The sequence below is a fragment of the Pongo pygmaeus genome, chromosome 16 (genome assembly GCF_028885625.2).
Source record: "Pongo pygmaeus isolate AG05252 chromosome 16, NHGRI_mPonPyg2-v2.0_pri, whole genome shotgun sequence".
In the NCBI taxonomy this organism is placed as follows: domain Eukaryota; kingdom Metazoa; phylum Chordata; class Mammalia; order Primates; family Hominidae; genus Pongo; species Pongo pygmaeus.
The window spans coordinates 69860301-69878678 of NC_072389.2; the positions used below are offsets into that span (position 1 = coordinate 69860301).

An 18378-nucleotide genomic window follows, 5' to 3' on the forward strand; every position below is an offset into this window, starting at 1 on the left:
GGGAGGTTGAGGCAGGAGAATCATTTGGGTCCAGGAGTTTGAGATCAGCCTGGGTAACATAGAGAGACCCCATCTCTAAAAAAACAAAACAAAAACAAAGTACGTGTCCCACCTCTTCCACACTGAAAGTCATGGTGTATGGGCAGGGCCAGATGCTACTAAAAATCCCTTCTGTTTTCTCCACAGCATCACTTATCATGTAGGACAAGAGTGGTCAGTAAAGAAGTTTAACTATTCATGCTTCTAGTTGCAGAGAAATTTGAATTTCCTGACTTTTTAAAATGAAACTTTTAGTGGCTTAGACTTTAGAAGGCATATCTTAGCAGTCAAATAAGGGTGGAAAATACAGGTAATTTCATACTTTTTATGGTAGTTACTAGGAGAAAGACTTCTCTGGTAATGAAGTCTGACCCAGAAGCCTATGAGTCATATTTGTTGAACATGCTAAACATAAGACATAGTAAGATACGAAATAATGAAATTCCAGCTCAGTTAGCCATTGCTAACCCCCAATTGTTCTTAAATTGTGATTGTGTAGCCAGCATAGTCTTACTCTAGGTTCTGTGTCTGTTTTTACAAAAAAAGTAAAAGTCCTAACTATTCACACAGATTTGTTTTATGATAAGAGATCCAAAGGAGATTTCTAAATAATTTTCAGAATTGCTCTAACCAGTTACCTTTTCACCCGAAGTAGATCTGGAAAGCATCCAGCAAAACAGCTTTTGCATGTTCATACCTTTCAGAATGAATCATCTTCCTTCCCTTTAGCTAGAGAAGGGCTGTGTGTACTGTTTCTGGCAGAATTTCCACAGATGTTTTATTTTTCTTAAGTCTTCCAGTGCTTCACTTGAGTTGAACCTAGGGGGTACCTGATGTTCCCCAAGGAGATCTCTGAATCTCCTGACTCTTGGTTGTTTGTGATAAAAGAGCAGTCAGTTCTGATCTTCTGGGAGGATTTCAGGTATCCTTTTTTTTTTTTTAATGAAGTTGTTCCCACTATAGGAAATCAGAGATGGCAGGCAATAGACTGTATAATGCTGTACTAAGGACTGTAGAAAGGTAAAGGTTTGTTCTTGCTGGTTGAGCATAATCCTCTTTACCTGTGAAATGGAAAGTACTATCATCAGAATGTTGAGGTGAAATCTGGGACATCTTCTGTTCTCCTTAAATTCAAAACTTGTCCCAACTAGCCTGAACTTTTTGTTTTTATATTTCACAGTTTCCAGACATCAGTCAAGAATCTGATTCTCCATTTGTTTTCATCTGCAAAAATCCTCAGGAAATGGTTGTGAAGTTTCCTATTAAAGGAAATCCAAAAATCTGTAAGTCATGATTCTTTTTTCTTTAAGACTAGTCAAGTGCAGTAGTGAGGAATGGGGAAGAAAGTAGAACAAGGAGTTCAATCTGTAACTGACTGTGAGCAATCAGTTGAGGTAACCCACTACCTTTGGATCAGCCTGTAAGTCATAATCTTTGATGGTCTAATTTTCTTTTCTTTTCTTTTCTTTTTTTTGTCTTGCATCTCACTTGTCTAGATTTTTATAAAATCTTCCCTTTTGGCTGGGCACGGTGGCTCATGCCTGTAATCCCAGCACTTTGGGAGGCCGAGGCAGGCGGATCACAAGGTCAAGAGATCGAGACCATCCTGGCCAACATGGTGAAACCCCGTCTCTACTAAGATTACAAAAAAAAAAAAAAATTAGCTAGGTGTGGTGGCATGCGCCTGTAGCGCCTGTAGTCCCAGCTACTTGGAAGGCTGAGGCAGGAGAATTGCTTGAACCTGGGAGGCGGAGGTTACAGTGAGCTGAGATTGTGCCATTACACTCCAGCCTGGTAACAGAGCGACACTCGGTCTCAAAAAAAAAAAAAAAAAATTATTGTGTTCTGTGTGTCCCTAGTGTTGGAGGCTTAATATAATTATACTTATCAATAACTTTATGTTAGGTTAACTACAGTAAAGCCTTTCCAAAGTATACCTTGATCCACAATTATCGGCATAGTAAGTCACTCTAAACTTCTATTTCAGATCCTATTACATTAAAATGCTATTTTTCAGCCAAAAGAGTGTTTCGCCCCACCGTACTGCTCATTAAAGGAAGTAGTAAGGCAGTGCAGTGGCAACATTGTCATTTATCCATTTATTCATTGTTCAATATTCAACTCAAGAATAAGGGCTGGGCGTGGTGGCTCATGCCAATAATCCCAGCACTTTGGGAGGCTGAGACGGGTGGATCATCTGAGGTCAGGAGTTCGAGACCAGCCTGGCCAACATGGTGAAACCCCATCTCTACTAAAAATACAAAAAATTAGCAGGGCATGGTGGTGGGCACCTGTAATCCCAGCTACTCAGGAGGCTGAGGTAGAAGTATCGCTTGAACCCGGGAGGCAGAGGTTGCAGTGAGCCGTGATTGCGCCACTGCACTCCAGCCTAGGCAACAAGAGTGAAACTCCATCTCAAAAAAAAGACTTAACATTTTAAGTATTTATTGTTGAGCATCTATTTTAGAGACACCATTTCCCACATTTCTCTTCATTATTGGTTTCCAGAGTATGGCCTTGGCTGTCTTGCTTTTCATTCCTTTTTAACATTTTTTTTTTTTTTTTTTTGAGACAGAGTCTCGCTCTGTCTCCGAGGCTGGAGTGCAGTGGCCCAATCTCGGCTCACTACAACCTCCACCTCTTGGGTTCAAGCGATTCTCCTGCCTCAGCCTCCCAAGTAGCTGGGACTACAGGTCTCTGCCACCACTCCTGGCTAATTTTTGTATTTTAGTAGAGATGGGGTTTCGCCATATTGACCAGGCTGGTCTCAAACTCCTGACCTTGTGATCCGCCTGCCTCGGCCTCCCAAAGTGCTGGGACTACAGGCGTGAGCCACTGCACCCGGCCTCATTTTTAAAATTTTTATTAGTTAATTGATTGAGACAGGGTCTAGCTGGGACCCATCTTTTCTTCCTCTGTCCTAGAGCAGCCTCATGTATTTCAAAGCAGTCTCAAAACACATATAGTGGGCCGGGCGCGGTGGCTCACGCCTGTAATCCTAGCACTTTGGGAGGCCGAGGCAGGTGGATCACAAGGTCAGGAGATCGAGACCATCCTGGCTAACACAGTGAAACCCCGTCTCTACTAAAAATACAAAAAATTAGCCAGGCATGTCAGTGGGCACCTGTAGTCCCAGCTACTCGGGAGGCTGAGGCAGGAGAATGGCGTGAACCTGGGAGGCGGAGCTTACAGTGAGTTGAGATCGCACTACTGCACTCCAGCCTGGGCAACAGAGCGAGACTCCATCTCAAAACAAAACAAAAACAAAAACAAAAAACACATATATAGTAGTGGTGTCCTCCCTGCCTAACATCCTTGGAAAAGCAACATCAGCAACTCTCCCATTTGTTCATGTCAGTTACCATTTTGTGCCTCTTTGTCACTGCTTTCACATTGTGTGAATTGCGTGATTCTAGGGCATGCATTGTCCTCACTGGTGCACAGCTCTCCCTCATCCAATACCTTGGGGACCACCTAGCCATTTTATAAATCTATTCCCTAGAGAAGTACTTCTCAAACTATAATGTAACTAAAAATCACCTAGCAAGCTGTTAAAACACAGGTTCCTCAATCCTGCTCTCAGGTGATACTGATGCTATTGGCCAGCTGGCTGTACTTTAAGTAACACTGCTTTCAATCACAAAATGAAATGCTTGGAGTAGGAATTTATATTAATGTATATTTACTGCAAAATTCAGGCAACATCTTGATTGATAAGATCCTAAGATTCCTACACATTGGAAGATCTGAACCAAGTTGCCCTTAACTGACACAAATTATTTACTTCAGACAGTACTCCAGTTGGTGGCCCAGTAGCCCTGGAAATCCTTTCTTTTCTCCACTATTAAGGATTTATTTATTTTTGAGATAGGGCCTTGGCCTGTCACCCAGCCTGGAGTGCAGATGTGCAATTATGGCTCATTGCAGCCTCCACCTCCTGGGATAAAGTAATCCTCCCACCTCAGCCCCCAAAGTAGCTGGGACTACAGGTATGTGCCACCACACCCAGATAATTTTTAAATTTTTGGTAGAGACGAGGTCTCACTATGTTGCCCAGTTTGGTCTCAAGTGATCCTCCTGCCTTGGCCTCCTAAAGTGTTAGGATTACAGGTGTGAGCCACCACACCTGGCCCTGTTTAGGATTTAGATCTCCTTTTACCCTCCCTCTGTTTTGGTTTTAGCAGTCTACCCCTTCCTCCTCCATTTCATTCTCACCTTCCTCTAGGTACTGGTGGCAACACTGGTGGTAGGAGGAAACGGTGGTAAATCCTCTCTCTCAAACCCACTGTTACTTGATCTTTAGTCCTACTTCCCTTTTCGTAGCTTCTTCCCCGGCTTGGTTTTCATCGGCTGCCTAAAGTCCTGTGAGAAAATGTTCTGTGTAGAGTTTAGATATTTCTCTGAAATGTTTTACTTTAGTACTTTCTCCACACCTTCAGGACCTATAGGGCCTTCGTTCTTCTCCATAAGGTTTCATGATGGGGAGGGGAGTGACATTCTTAGGAGAAAGCTTTAATAACTTCCTATCTTTTTCCTATTGTTTCTATTAGTTAATGGTAGACTAGACAAGGTTAAAAATTGCACAGAAACAATAGGTAGTGAAAATTTTATTTTGAGATGGGGTCTCACTGTCATCCAGGTTGGAGTGCAGTGGCACAATCTCGACTCACTGCAACCTCCACCTACCAGGCTAAAGTGATCCTCCCACCTCAGCCTACTAAGTAGCTGGGACCACAGGCACGCGCCACCATGCTTGGCTAATTTTTTGTATTTTTGCTAGAAACTGGGTCTTGCCAGGTTGCCCAGGCTGGTCTCGAACTCCTGAGCTCAGGTGATCCATCCATCTTGGCCTCTCTAAAAACCTTCTACTCTGCCAGAACTCTCTTCCCTTAGGTCCTAGGGGATACCTCCAGTAGTTTAAGCTGGAAAAGTCTTTAATCCCAGTTACATTGGGGAAAATACATACCTGCCTCTTAATTTGGAATGGTTATCACATTTTCCCCTAGATATATTATTACATGAAGTGATTAATAGCATTAATAATATTAATACTTGGTCAGGCACAGTGGCTCATGTCTGTAATCCCAGCACTTTAGGAAGCTGAGGCAGGAGGATCACTTGAAACCAGGAGTTTGAGACCAGCCTGAGTAACATAGTGAGACCCTGTCTCTACAAAAAAAAAAAAAAAATTATTCCAGTGTGGTGGCATGTGCCTGTAGTGCCAGCTACTTGGGAGGCTGAGGCAGAAATATTGCTTGAGCCCAGGAGTTCAAGGCTGCAATGGGCTATGATTGCAATACTGCACTCCAGCCTGGGTGACACAGCGAGATCCTGTCTCTAAAAAAAAAAAAATTAATTAATAGTCTGCTTTACTTATAACACTGTGGTTTAAATGTTTTTTTTTTTTTTTTTTGTGGGGTGGCTTAGGAACCTAGCCACCCTTTACAGATTAGTTCTATGATAAATATATTCGAAATTCCAAACTTTTATTTTTGAGACAGGGGTCTCACTGTGTTGCCTAGACTGGCCTTGAACTCTGGGTTCAAGAGTCTTCCTGCCTGAGCCTCCCAAGTAGCTGGAACTACAGATATACACTACTATGCTCGGCTTCAGGTTCCAAACTTCAGACTTGCAAATAAACTTTTAGAATATGACCCATTTATGTGTTGTATTATATATATATAATATTATATATATATAATATATATTATATATGTATTATATATGTATTATATATATATTATATATTATATATATAATAAATATATAATATATAATATATAATATATAATATAATATGTAATATAATATATAATATAATATATAATATAATAGATAATATATAATATAATATATAATATAATAGATAATATATATATTATATAATATAATAGATAATACATATTATATATATTATATAAAATACATATTATATATAATATATAAAATACATATTATATAATATATAAAATACATATTATATATAATATATAAAATACATATTATATATAATATATAAAATACATATTATATATAATATATAAAATACATATTATATATAATATATAAAATACATATTATATATAATATAATATATAAAATACATATTATATATAATATAATATATAAAATACATATTATATATAATATAATATATAAAATATATATTATATATAATATAATATATAAAATATATATTATATATATGTATAATTGCCTTAAATTAAAGGTGTGTACTTTGATTTGTTTTTGGAAGTGTAAATTTGAGTTTGCTTGACCTTAAGGTAATTGTGTCTCCTGAAATTGAAATAATTCAGAAAAGCAATATACAATAGGGTGTCACCTGGCTCTGTGTCTGCTTTATATAGGTTGAATACTCAGATAAAGGAAATTTTTTAAATTTAACAACATGCTCTATAAACTCATGCACCTTATATCTTTTGCAAACCATGTGAAAATTCCTATGAGAGTTATATCAATTGATGACAAATATTTTTTCCCCTTTTAACTTCTTGCCCATCTGCTGCACATGCATTTGATTTTCTTTTAGGCACTATGATTGAGGATGTGGTTTAACACTGAAACGATTAGGTACTAAATGTAAAAATATTGGGGAAATACAGAAACTAAGTGTTACACCCTACCATGAAGAGGATGTATTGTATGTCACTATGGTTCACTATCCAGATCCTGATCTTAGAAGCCCAGGGTGGGCTGGGCGCGGTGGCTCACTACTGTAATCCCAGCACTTTGGGAGGCCGAGGCGGATCACAAGGTCAGGAGATGGAGACCATCCTGGCTAACACGGTGAAATCCCGTCTCTACTAAAAATACAAAAAATGAGCCAGACGTGGTGGCAGGTGCCTGTAGTCCCAGCTACTCGGGAGGCTGAGGCAGGAGAATGGCGTGAACCCGGGAGGCGGAGCTTGCAGTGAGCCGAGATGGCGCCACTGCACTCCAGCCTGGACGGGAGTGCGAGACTCCGTCTCAAAAAAAAAAAAAAAAAAAAAGAAAGAAAAAAGAAGCCCAGGGTGAACTAGAACTCAGAGCTTAAAGTTCCTGCAATCTAAGGACAGTCATGATGACTGCTGCTTTCCACAAGAAGCCCCGGTCCCTTACCATCATTGTCCACAGCTGGCCCAAGAGTTGCCTCTATTGGCAATCACTGTTAGACGTTAAGGATACAAAATGTCCATGATTGTAAGGAGTTCACAGATTGTTGGCAAATGTCTGATTTTTTTTTAGGCAGCCTAAGGGATGAAAGAACGTCTGAATTCCTGGGAATATCCTGGAAATCCTTGTTCCTCTTGTATCTTGTTTCTCCTATTAGCTTTCCATTTTAGACATAATCATTGAAGCCAGAGATTAGTCTGCCTACCATTGAGTGTTTTATTCTGATGGGTTGATCTTACCTGAGCTGGTCTCACTTGAGGGCTTTCATAATCATACTGGAGTTTCCTGAAACGTAAAATAGGAATGTTCTCATTCAGTAAAGCTTTAAGAATGTGAAGAAAATGATATGTCCTTTTTTCTTATGAGGAATCTGAAATAAATAATAATTAAAAGACTTTCCTGGGGTTATATGGTAAATGAAAGGTGAAATTGAAACCATAACTAAGAAACCTAACTCCCAAGCCTCAGCGTAAATAATATAATCACCCTTACTTCTTCAGGAGACTTTGAATTTATGAAGCGCCCCCCCCCCCGCCTTTTTTTTTTTTGAGATGGGGTCTTGTTCTGTTGCCCAGGCTGGCGTGCACTGGTGAGATTTCAGCTCACTGCAACCTCTGCCTCCTGGGTTCAAGCAGTTCTCCTGCCTCAGCCTCCCGAGTAGCTGGGATTACAGGCGAGCACCACCACACCCACCTAATTTTTGTATTTTTAGTAGAGACGGGGTTTCGCCATGTTGGTCAGGCTGGTCTTGAACTCCTGACCTCAAGTGATTTGCTTGCCTTGGCCTCCCAAAGTGCTGGGATTACAGGCATGAGCCACACCTGGTCTGAAACACTTTAATATATATTATTTCAGTTATAGGCTGAGCATCCCAAATCTGATCTTTATTTTTTTTTTTCTGGGAGTGGGTCTCACTCTGTCACCCAGGCTGGAGTGTAGTGGTGTGAACTCGGCTCACTGCAACCTCTGCCTCCCTGGCTCAAGCAATTCTCCCACCTCAGCCTCCCAAGTAGCTGGGACTATAGGCCTGTACCACCATACCTGGCTAATTTTTTATTGCTTTTATTATTATTATTATTATTATTATTATTATTATTATTTTTAGTTTTACTCTTGTTGCCCAGGCTGGAGTGCAATGGTGCGATCTCGGCTCACTGGAACCTCCAACTCCCGGGTTCAAGCAATTCTCCTGCCTCAGCCTCTTGAGTAGCTGGGATTACAGACATCCTCCACCACGCCCAACTAATTTTTGTATTTTTAGTAGAGACGGGGTTTCATCATTTTGACCAGGCTGGTCTTGAACTTCTGACCTCAGGTGATCTGCCTGCCTCGGCCTCCCAAAGTGCAGGGATTACAGGCGTGAGCCACTGTGCCCAGCCAAAAAAAAAAAATTTTTTTTTTAGACAGGGTCTCACTCTGTTGCCCATGCTGGAGTGCAATGGCATGAGATCTTGGCTCACTGCAACCTCCATCTCCTGGGCTCATGCCATCCTCCTGTCTCAGCCTCCCGAGTAGCTGGGACTCCAGGCTTGCACCACCATACCTGGCAAATTTTTTGGGGGGTTGAGGGGGGTTTGGTTTTTTTGGTAGAGACACGGTTTCACCATGTTGGCCAGACTGGTCTGGAACTCCTGGGCTCAAGCGATCTGCCCACCTTGGCCTCCCAAAGTACTGGGATTACAGGCATGAGTCACCATGCCCTGCCACAAATCTGAAAATCTGAAATGCAAAATCTAAACCTTTTTGAGCTTCAACATGATGCTCAAAGGATATGCTCATTGGAACATTTGGGATTTTGGATTTCTGGATTTGGGATACTTAACCAGTAAATATATATAATGCAAATATTCCAAAATCCAAAAAAATCTGAAATTTAAAACACTTCTGGTCCCAAGCATTTTAGATAAGGAATACTGAACCTGTAGTTATTTGATTAAAGGACTCAGTGTACATGTAATACATGTAGCTCAGTGACTGGTCTATAGAAAGCACTTCATGTTAGCTATAATCTTCTTAATAACTCTGTGTGTTAGTAAGGGCTTTTTCCTCCTTTCATTTTACAGGTTTATGGAAGTTGTTTTACTCAAGTCTTTCTGGCACAAGGTTTCCTGTTCTTTTCACTGTATCAGATTGCCTCAGGAACAAATTATTCCAATTTACATTTCATTTCTAGGGCACAATATCATAGAGTTAGAAGGAACCTTCAGTATTGTATAGTCCAGTTTCCTCTTAGAGTTGATAAAATTGAGGACAAGAGTGACTAGGTAACATACTCAAGGTTATACAGCTAGGAAGTCTCAGGATTAAAACTGAGTTTTTCAGCCAGGTGTGGTGGCTCACGCCCGTAATCCCAGCACTTTGTGAGGCTGAGGTGGGGTGGGGGATCGCTTGAGGTCAGGAGTTCAAGACCAACGTGGCCAACATGGTGAAACCCTCTCTCTACCAAAAAATAAAAAAATTAGCTGGACGTGATGGCACACACCTGTAGTCCCAGCTACAGGGGAGGCTAAGGCAGAATTGCTTGAACCTGGGTGGTGGGGGTTGCAGTGAGCCGAGATCATGCCATTGCACTCCAACCTGGGCGACAGAGACTCTGTCTCAATAAATAGTCTTTCAACTTATGCAATACAGACAACTGGATGTCTGGAGTCCTAGATGGAATTCTAAATTCTGTCCTAGCTTGTCCTAAAAAGCTGAATGAGACTCATCTCTGGGTACCACCACCTTTACAATCTGTACTCTTCCATTTATCTGATATCTGCTATTTGTGGTTACTTAGTACTGTCTATAATATAAAGGTTTTGAAATTTGTAGTGTCTACCTTTGTTTAATTCATTTGGTGAGAGCATTTATTGAGCGTCTACCATTTGGCAGTCACTATGGTAGTGTTAGGGATACAAAGGCTGACTTGCCTTGTAACAGGGCTCTTTGCCAGATGGCTGGCGCATGTTCAGGTTTTCAGCCAGGCAGCATAAGGGATAAAAGAATTCCTAAATCCCTGGGAATGCCCTATGCTCTAAAGCCCTAATTAAAATCAACAGCATTGTGATTATTGTTAAATGATATTCAGGGTATCACTTAGTGATGGTTTCTGAGGAAGCCCAGAAAAGGACATAATGTTCTTCTAGAAGCAGGTGTAGCCTAAAAGAGAAGAGAGAGATAAACAGGCAAAGAGAGATATACAGACAGACTAATGTTGGGCAAGAGGAGATTTAAGTAAACAGGGAAACTTATTAGGCTGAGGCTAATTTTCTCACAATCTTACTGTGCCATGGTCAGTACATGTATTCTTAACTTAATTGGACAAGTGAAAATACTGAAATCCAAAGAAATTGAATGACTCGCCTAGGTCATACAGCTAGTTAATACCAGAGAAGGGTGGACTAGAACCTGGATCTTCTGATTTGCAGTCCAGTGCTCTTTCTGTTATGCCTGATTGCTGCAACAAATGAAAATGACAACATACTGAGAGGCAGTGATTATGGGCATGGGCCTGTGGTATACTCAGCTGCCTTTGAAGGGGAAGACTCCTTGTTTTTTTTTGTTTTCTTTTTTTTTTAGTGCTGAGACTGAATTGAATTATGTTTCTGTTTTCAGCATAAGCATCACTATTGACTTAGATGAGACTTTTTGTGGGAGAAAGCAAACTGCCAAACTGTTCTCAGGCCAGACAGACAGGAATTCTCTTAAGATTCTCCTAATGAGATGGATGGTTCCTAAGGCTGCTCCCACTGAGCCAAACTCTATCCTGGTAGATCTGAGAAGAGGTCGGAGACCACATCAGTAATATACCTTTCATTAGGGTCACCTGGGATGGGAAGGTTGCTTGTTTTCTAAGTTTAACACTTAGAGAGTCATATAGCCTATGACCTTTAACCTTCTTAGCTGGTGATAGGGGCCCTTTGTCAGTAAAGCATTCATGTGGATTCTATTCCACTGTTGCAGGTCACTCCCCCTATTAAGTCTGAGGCAGCAAAGGGGTGTTGAACTGCTTTTCTCACTGTGAAGGTTCATGCAGTATGCTCAGCCAGTTAACAGGTCAGAGGAATGGATTTCCCACTGTGTGAAATGCCTTCCTTTATTGCATGTGTATATTCTTAAAAATTTGCCTTAGCATCAAACACCCTTAAAAATGTGATTATTTCTTTTCTAGTAACTACAAAATTAGAAATAATTAACTTCTTAGATTCTTAGGACAAATACTCATTGTATGCATTTGTGTATCCTTGTACAGTGTTCCCATTGCTTCCTTATTCTTACAGAATGAAACTCTGAAGTTTGGAAGTGTCTGAGTCCTGAAGTAAGATAATTGAATGTGACAGGAACACAGTAACCAGAAGACCTGGGAGGCTACAAAAGATTTGCATTGCAAATACAAAAATAAATAATGAGACTTCTTTTTCTCCCTTACAGGGAAATTGGATTCCAAGATCCATCAAGGAGCAAAGAAGGGGTTAATGAAGCAGAATAAAGCTGTCTGACCCAGGAGAAAAGGAACTATAAAGCATAGTGGAGTTTTGTGTACTAAAATTGCTATCTACTTGTCCTTTGGAATTGAAGTAGTAGAAACCTAAAGGCTTGGCGTCAGGCTTGAATATCTCAGAACTTAAACTCTTACCAAAATCTGTATATTTTTCTTAAGGAGTGGGATTCCTACTTTATGTAATGGGTCAAAATCTTTGAATACATTATTTATAAAAACCTGTTTAAAAATTCTAAGTCTTTTGACATTTTTCTCAGAATAGTATCAAAAGAGATTGGACCAAGTTTGGAAATTCCTTTCCTTTCTGAGACTTGTATTTGTAGTTAGAAAGTTTTTAACCTAGGTTAATGATTTTTTTTGAGGGATCCTCTCAGATTTTAAAGTTTCTTATCAAAGGGATAATCTGATAGAGTAATAGGATGTTTGAGGAATCCTGTGCTTAATACAAACCTGTGATGGGACAAAAAGGTTTGTAACAAGTTTTCTGTTCCAATCCAATGTCTCTTGAACAGTCTGAATGAAATGTGAAAAGCCGAGTAACCCTCATTGGCAAATTTTTTTTTGGAAGGAATAACCTGAAGAAGTGCTTCCACTTCTTGGGTTTGAGAAGCCAGGATATGGATGGTTCAGACTGGGAGGAGATGGAGCCACCTGCTAAAGCACCATGAAGCTGCCCTATTTATTTTGTTGGTATTGCAAAAGCATCACTTGGATGGGGCAATTAGAAACAAACTAAAAAATAAAATCGCCTTAGTAAACGCATCCAAATACCCCCCAAATGCTGAAATCAAACCTTTTAAACCATTCACATCCCAGAAAGCTATGCGCTTTGGAAAAAGAAGAGGTTGGTTTGAAATGAGATTTTTGTCAGTCTGGCCGTCCTTAGTGAAACACTTTCTGAGGCTGTTCTGAAGAGCTGTCAGAATCTCAGTTGCTGGCATCCTGAGGAAATTCATGGTCTTAAATGTGTATGTTCTGCTTTTTATAAAACAACACCACCACACTGGGGAAGTTGGACTCCCTCCAGCAGTTGTGTGCATTTCTTAAAAAAGAGAGAGCAAGGGAGAGAAAAAAAATGTGCCCTGTGTTATGAAAAAGATTAATTTCCCCTTTCTTTAATCCTTCATATTCAGCGTTTATTTGCATTGAAATGCCTCCACTCATTATGCATTGATGTTCACTCAACTGTGAACCCTGCTTGTTGCATAGCTCTAGGCATTGGTTTTGCAGGGCCTGATCACCCTGGATTCCCAGGGAAAACCCATCCGATTCTTGTTCCGGTGATGCAAACATGTAGTATTCTCTTTTTCTGTTCAAACTCTGGAGAAAGGGGCAAGGACTGCTAATGTCCACTTTTTTGGCAGGGGGCATGTCGGGGGAGTCTCTTTCTGGCTTCCTGCAGACCCTACTATTAATGAAGCCATACTGGGTTCACATGCAGCTAATAGTTTACCAAGCAGTAGCACCTTGAATTCTGTGCTGGAGTTGTCTGGCTCTCTTAATACCAAAATAAAACTAGAAGGCAGGAGGTGAAGAGCCTAGGGAGGGAGGAAAAAAGTTTATTTGAACAACAGCCTGAGCATAGAGGTGTCTGGATTGATTTTTTTCTCCTGGATAGACTGTGTGCATGCCGAAAGAAAAACATCAGGAGCTGCGACAGATCAGGTTATGCAACCATTTTGTGTGCTGAGATAAGACAGTTTACAAGAACTTTACAAGTTTATAAGAACCCACCTCAGCATCCAAAATATGCAACTGGAGCCTCATTAGTAAATGGCAGAATAACATGGAAACTTCTCCTTTTCATGGTTAGACTGTGAAAGTCTGTCTTTAGTTCATATGGTGGTGGTGGTATAAGGTCTCTCTTTTATTTGTGGAGACACCAGGGAGGAAGTGTGGGAGAAACTTGGGGGTAGATGGCCTTCAGTTGCTCAGTGATGAATAGCACAATTTAAAGCCTAGTGGAAATTCTTAGCAGCCTGCGTGCAAACTTGCCCAGGAATAGCCTTTTAGTACTTTACAACACTTTGCTCTGACTGTGTAACTCTGGGACAGTGTGGCCTAAAGGAAGTTTCACATTTCTGAGCTGGTTTTTTGTTGCAGTCTAAATATCTGTACCCCCTTTTGAATAGTTGGGTTCAATTGCTGTCAATTTGTATAGTACCTAAAGGATTCAGCTTTTTTGTTTTTTATTTTTGTTTTTGTTTTTCCAGGCAGGACTCAGTCTCATTTATATAAAGTCAGAGTAGGGGGATATATGAAACTGGAGACCTCTGACGGGGTTTAGGAAGCCTTGGCTTTATTGCTTCTCGGCCTTTTGGCTAAGATCAAATGTAGGAAGCCTTGGCTTTGCAGTTAGATGTTTGGAATAGAGTAAGGGTTTTTGTTTGTTTCTTGCTATAGCTAATCTGGAAAAAGAAAACTAGGTATCCCCTGTTTTAAGTCAGAAATTTACATAAATTCATTTTTTTCTTAGGAAGTAAGTGTGAAAAATTTAGACTTCAAAGCCCATTTATGTGGATTTCATTTAATTTAGTAAATTTTAAAAATGCACCTAGCCAAGATCAAGACAGCATGGGAGTTATTCTCAAAAAGCCAGCTCAAAAAGACGAGTAAAAAGCAAGCATCTATTAAACTAAAGAAATCAGTGAACTTCAGTTTGTTAGGCCTGGGGAGGGACAGAAAATCCAATGATGAAGGAATTTTTTTTCCTAGAGATTCAAGTAGCCAAGTATACATCTGCTGCTCTGAGCTTCTGTGAATGTGTTCGGAGGGAGGTGATCCATACCACATGCACCAGCAGCAACAAGGCATCCAGCATGTGGAGGGCTTTTCTACTTCTCTCATGCAGAGAAGAAAATACAGCCTCAGTGCCATCCTCTGACACAAAGAAACTTGTGTAAATGTCCATTTATGTGTATGTACATAATGTGGCTTAATTCCTAGGGTGACAATTGATAACTTGATCCATTTTCAGACTTCATTTGTGACAATGGAGAGTCCAGAGAGACAACCTAGTAAGTGTACCCTAGCTTGAGGTCAGAAAAATGGATGTGTATATAGTGAGTGGGACTGTGGAACAGTGGGGTGGTGGGGAGTTCCTGAGAATCCATAGAGGAATGTCATAGGAAGGGAGTGAGATCGTGGCATAAGGAGAAAAAAAACGTCAGTACAGAAGATTTAAGAGTCTAGAGCTGTACTGTCTATTATGGTAGCCACTAGCCACTTGTGGTTATGAAAATTTCAATTATATGAAATTAAGGATTCAGTTATTCAGTCACTGTTGACCATATTTCAAGTGCTCAAATAGCTACATGTGGCTAGTGACTTCTGCATTGGACAGCACAGATATAGAACATTTCCATCGCTGCAAAAAGTTCTGTTGGATAGTGTTTGTCTGGAGCAGGGGTTGGTAAACTTTCTGTAAAGGGTCAGATGGCAAATATTTTAGGCTTTACACAGGCCATGCAGTCCTTGTTTCAACTGTTCAACTCTGCTGTTGTAGTAAAAATGCATCTATAGATGATAATGTAAATGAATGAGCTTGGCTAGAGCCAATAAAACTATTTTTTTGTTTGTTTGTTTTTTGAGACAGTTTCACTCTTGTTGCCCAGGCTGGAGTGCAGTGGCAAGATTTCGGCTCACTGCAACCTCCGCCTCCCGGGTTCAAGCGATTCTCCTGCCTCAGCCTCTCGAGTAGCTGGGATTACAGGCATGTGCCACCACGCCCGGCTACTTTTGTATTTTTACGGGGTTTGTCCATGTTGGTCAGCCCTCACGTGATCCGCCCGCCTCAGCCTCCCAAAGTGCTGAGATTACAGGCGTGAGCCTCCGCACCCGGCGTGAAATTTGAATTTCATATCATTTTCACATCATGAAATAGTCTTTTGATTATTTAACTGTTTAAAAATGTAAAAATCATTCTAGCTTGTGGGACATATTAAAACAGGTGGTGAGCCTGATTTGACCTGTGAGATGCAGTTTGCCAACCCTTGGTCTACAGGAACAGTAAATCAAAACTTAAAGTTTGTTTACTATGTAGGACATCTGATCACTTGAAAATTTTTAGTGGTTCTTCCAGGCTTGAGAACTTTCTCTGGCTGAAACTTGGAGTTCACTGCAGGAATGTTTACCTTCCTTTGTTCCCTATTTTTGCAGTCTAGTTCTCTCCAATGGCAGAGTCATGCTCCTTCAGTGGGAGATGACTACTGGAATGTTTAATCCTTAATTAAATCATGCCTAAGTCTAAAACACTAAACCCTTCTCTGTCTCTACCTGCTAAGTAGCTGAATCCTCACTTTAACTTTGTCTAGTATACACTGGAAGTTCGCTGTCACCTGGGATCAGTTCTGCCCCCGTACTGTCTAACAACATGACTATTGGTGGACCAAAGAGAGATTATTTTTCCTAGACCAGAAAGGTTTAGTTTTTATCTTTAGCTATCAACCCCTCCCCCCACCTTTTTATGACCTCACTTTATCTCCAAGTCACATGCTATCTTGAGTGGCACTGTTGAAGGATGCCTCAGGATAAGGGAAAAAAGATAAATGCAAAGCAGAATAAAATGGTCAAGGACACAGGAAGGACATAATAGGGGCTAGGATGTGGGAGGCTTGAGAATTAAGGTAAATTTGTTTGCTATGGAATGAGATGGAAGTCTTAGGAGGTCGTCATGAATAGATGTTTCACAAGTGAAAGCTGGGTGGGAGGGCTCAAACATGGACTGAATGCCTACTGTGCACTAGACAGTATGCTGGGCAATCAGAGATGAATAGCAGATAAGGAAAAATAAAAGCTACAATCCTTAGAATGGTGGGTTGGAGAAGGACAGAATAAGACTTTTAGATAATAAAAGGCAACAAGATTTAGTGATATAGGATGGTGAGGGGAAAAGGGATATATAGAGGGATTAGAAATGGGTGCTTTGGGGAGAAAAGCAAGTGGTAATCCTAAAAGAAAAAGCTGGAGAACAAAGGATAAAAAATTAGGAGGTTGGTACTTTGCTGAAATAAGGGGTAAAATGGATGAAACCATCAGGAGCTGTGATTGCTCTTCTGTTCTTTGTAGATGCCCATGTTCAGATCCCCTACAGGCCTGTCCTCTCTGTGGTTGAAGGACAACTACATACAGAAGAGGTGTCTTCTGTGTTATAAGGCGCAATACTCCCCCCAGAAACCTCTCTATGAGGAAATCTGATCCAGCGAGAGTTCTACTGCCCATGAGGGGACAGCGTTAGGTTCGAGCTCTCTAATCCAGGTTTCTTTGAGTTTATCTGGGTTCTAACCGACACGCCGGGTTTTCCAGGATTCCCTGAGCTAAGACTCCCTAATCTGGGCTCCGGGTGAGCGCGCATTCCGAGACCCAGGATTTCGCTCCTTCATCCAGGTTCCGGGTTTCCCCTGCGCTCACCCGCTCCAGACTCCACACAAGCGCGGAATCCGGATCCGAGGGCCTGGTAGTCCAGTGTCCGCGTCTTCCGGGTGACTCTGGTTGTCCCGGATCGCGGCGGCGGCGGCGGCGGCGGCGGCGGCGGCGGCTGAGGGACCCGCGGCCCCGGACACAGCGGCACCGGCCGGGCGGGGCGGAGCGGCGCGGGGAGGGGGCAGAGAGCCAGAGCCGGAGCCGGAGCCGGAGCCGGGGTGGGGTGGGGGGGGAGGGGCCGCGGGAACGGATGGCGGCCTGGGCCCCGTAGCAGCGGCGGCTCTACGGCCCGGGGCCCCGGGCGGGCGGAGGTGGCGGCTCCCGGGACCGGCCGCGCGGTGAGTCCGGAGCTTTGTGTGGAGCCGGGACTGGGGGAGGAAAGAGGCGGCGGCACCGATGGGGCGCGGGGCTGAGGGGATCTGATGGGGGCCGGGGGCGGCGGCGCTGCCTGACGGAGGAAGTGGGGGTTGGGGGGCTGGGGCGGAGCGAGGGGAAGGTGTGTAGGGGGGGGTCGTTGCGTGGGTGGGGGAGGGGGCGTCGAGGGGCGCGGGGTGAAGTTCAAAGCGTGGCCACGGCCGGTTCACGCTGAGGGTAGGGGTGCCCGGGAGGGGGTTTGGGTCTGGCTAGGTTATGGGAGCAGGCCAGAGAGTTTCTGAGGCGAGTCTGGGTATGTTGAGGGCGCTCAGGGCGACTGGGGCCAGTCAGGGAGTTGGGCGGGGGGCGGGGGCGGTGGGGGTTGTTCAGAGCATAGGGTCGGAAGCAGGACGTGTGCGTGACCTGGGAGTGGGGAGCAAGGTGGCTGGGATCGTGCAGTAAGTAGGTTGTGGGTGTGTGCCCCTAACAGTCTTCAGGTCACATTTACTCCTGTCCTTTTCTTCAAGATGGAGGGATCCCTGGGCCTGTACCTCAACTGCTATCCTTGTACCCCCGGGAGGGTTTGTGACCCTATCCTGTTTGGAAGACCCATGCTGCCCTCTTTTCCCTTTATGTGTAATTACGGTTGGATCATCTCTGTGCTTTGCTCAGATTCTCCTTCCTCCCTCTGGGGTTGAGGAGGAGGAGACACATCTGACCAATTAATGTGTGTTTGTGAAACAGGCAGCAGCAAACAGTCATTTCAGCTTCTAGGAATTAGGCTCACACAGGGTGGAGAGATCAGAGCCCTTCAGGGGGAATATTTCTGAACAAATCACGGATGATTAAATTCTCTAAGAAACAGCTCCCTACCTAAATGAGAGTGGGAAAGACGGGGAAGAAAGCCT

At 42.4% G+C, this 18378-nt stretch overlaps 2 protein-coding genes across 7 annotated transcripts in view; both read left to right on the forward strand.

Moving 5' to 3' along the window:
• TRIP4 (thyroid hormone receptor interactor 4) overlaps window positions 1-11931 on the forward strand; it is a 69105-nt gene extending 57174 nt beyond the window's left edge. For all 5 annotated transcript variants that reach the window (XM_054450155.2, XM_054450156.2, XM_054450157.2 and 2 more), the window contains exons 12-13: window positions 1220-1322; window positions 11626-11931. In XM_054450155.2, coding sequence (XP_054306130.1) covers window positions 1220-1322; window positions 11626-11693 — 171 coding nt within the window. In that variant the 3' untranslated portion in view covers window positions 11694-11931. The remainder of the gene's footprint in view (window positions 1-1219; window positions 1323-11625) is intronic.
• A 5252-nt stretch (window positions 11932-17183) lies between these two features.
• ZNF609 (zinc finger protein 609) overlaps window positions 17184-18378 on the forward strand; it is a 229812-nt gene continuing 228617 nt past the window's right edge. Inside the window, exon 1 of one of the 2 annotated variants that reach the window (XM_054450150.2) lies at window positions 17184-17454. The gene's annotated coding sequence lies outside the window, so the exon portion shown is untranslated. The remainder of the gene's footprint in view (window positions 17455-18378) is intronic. The other variant, XM_054450154.2, reaches the window with a different exon arrangement.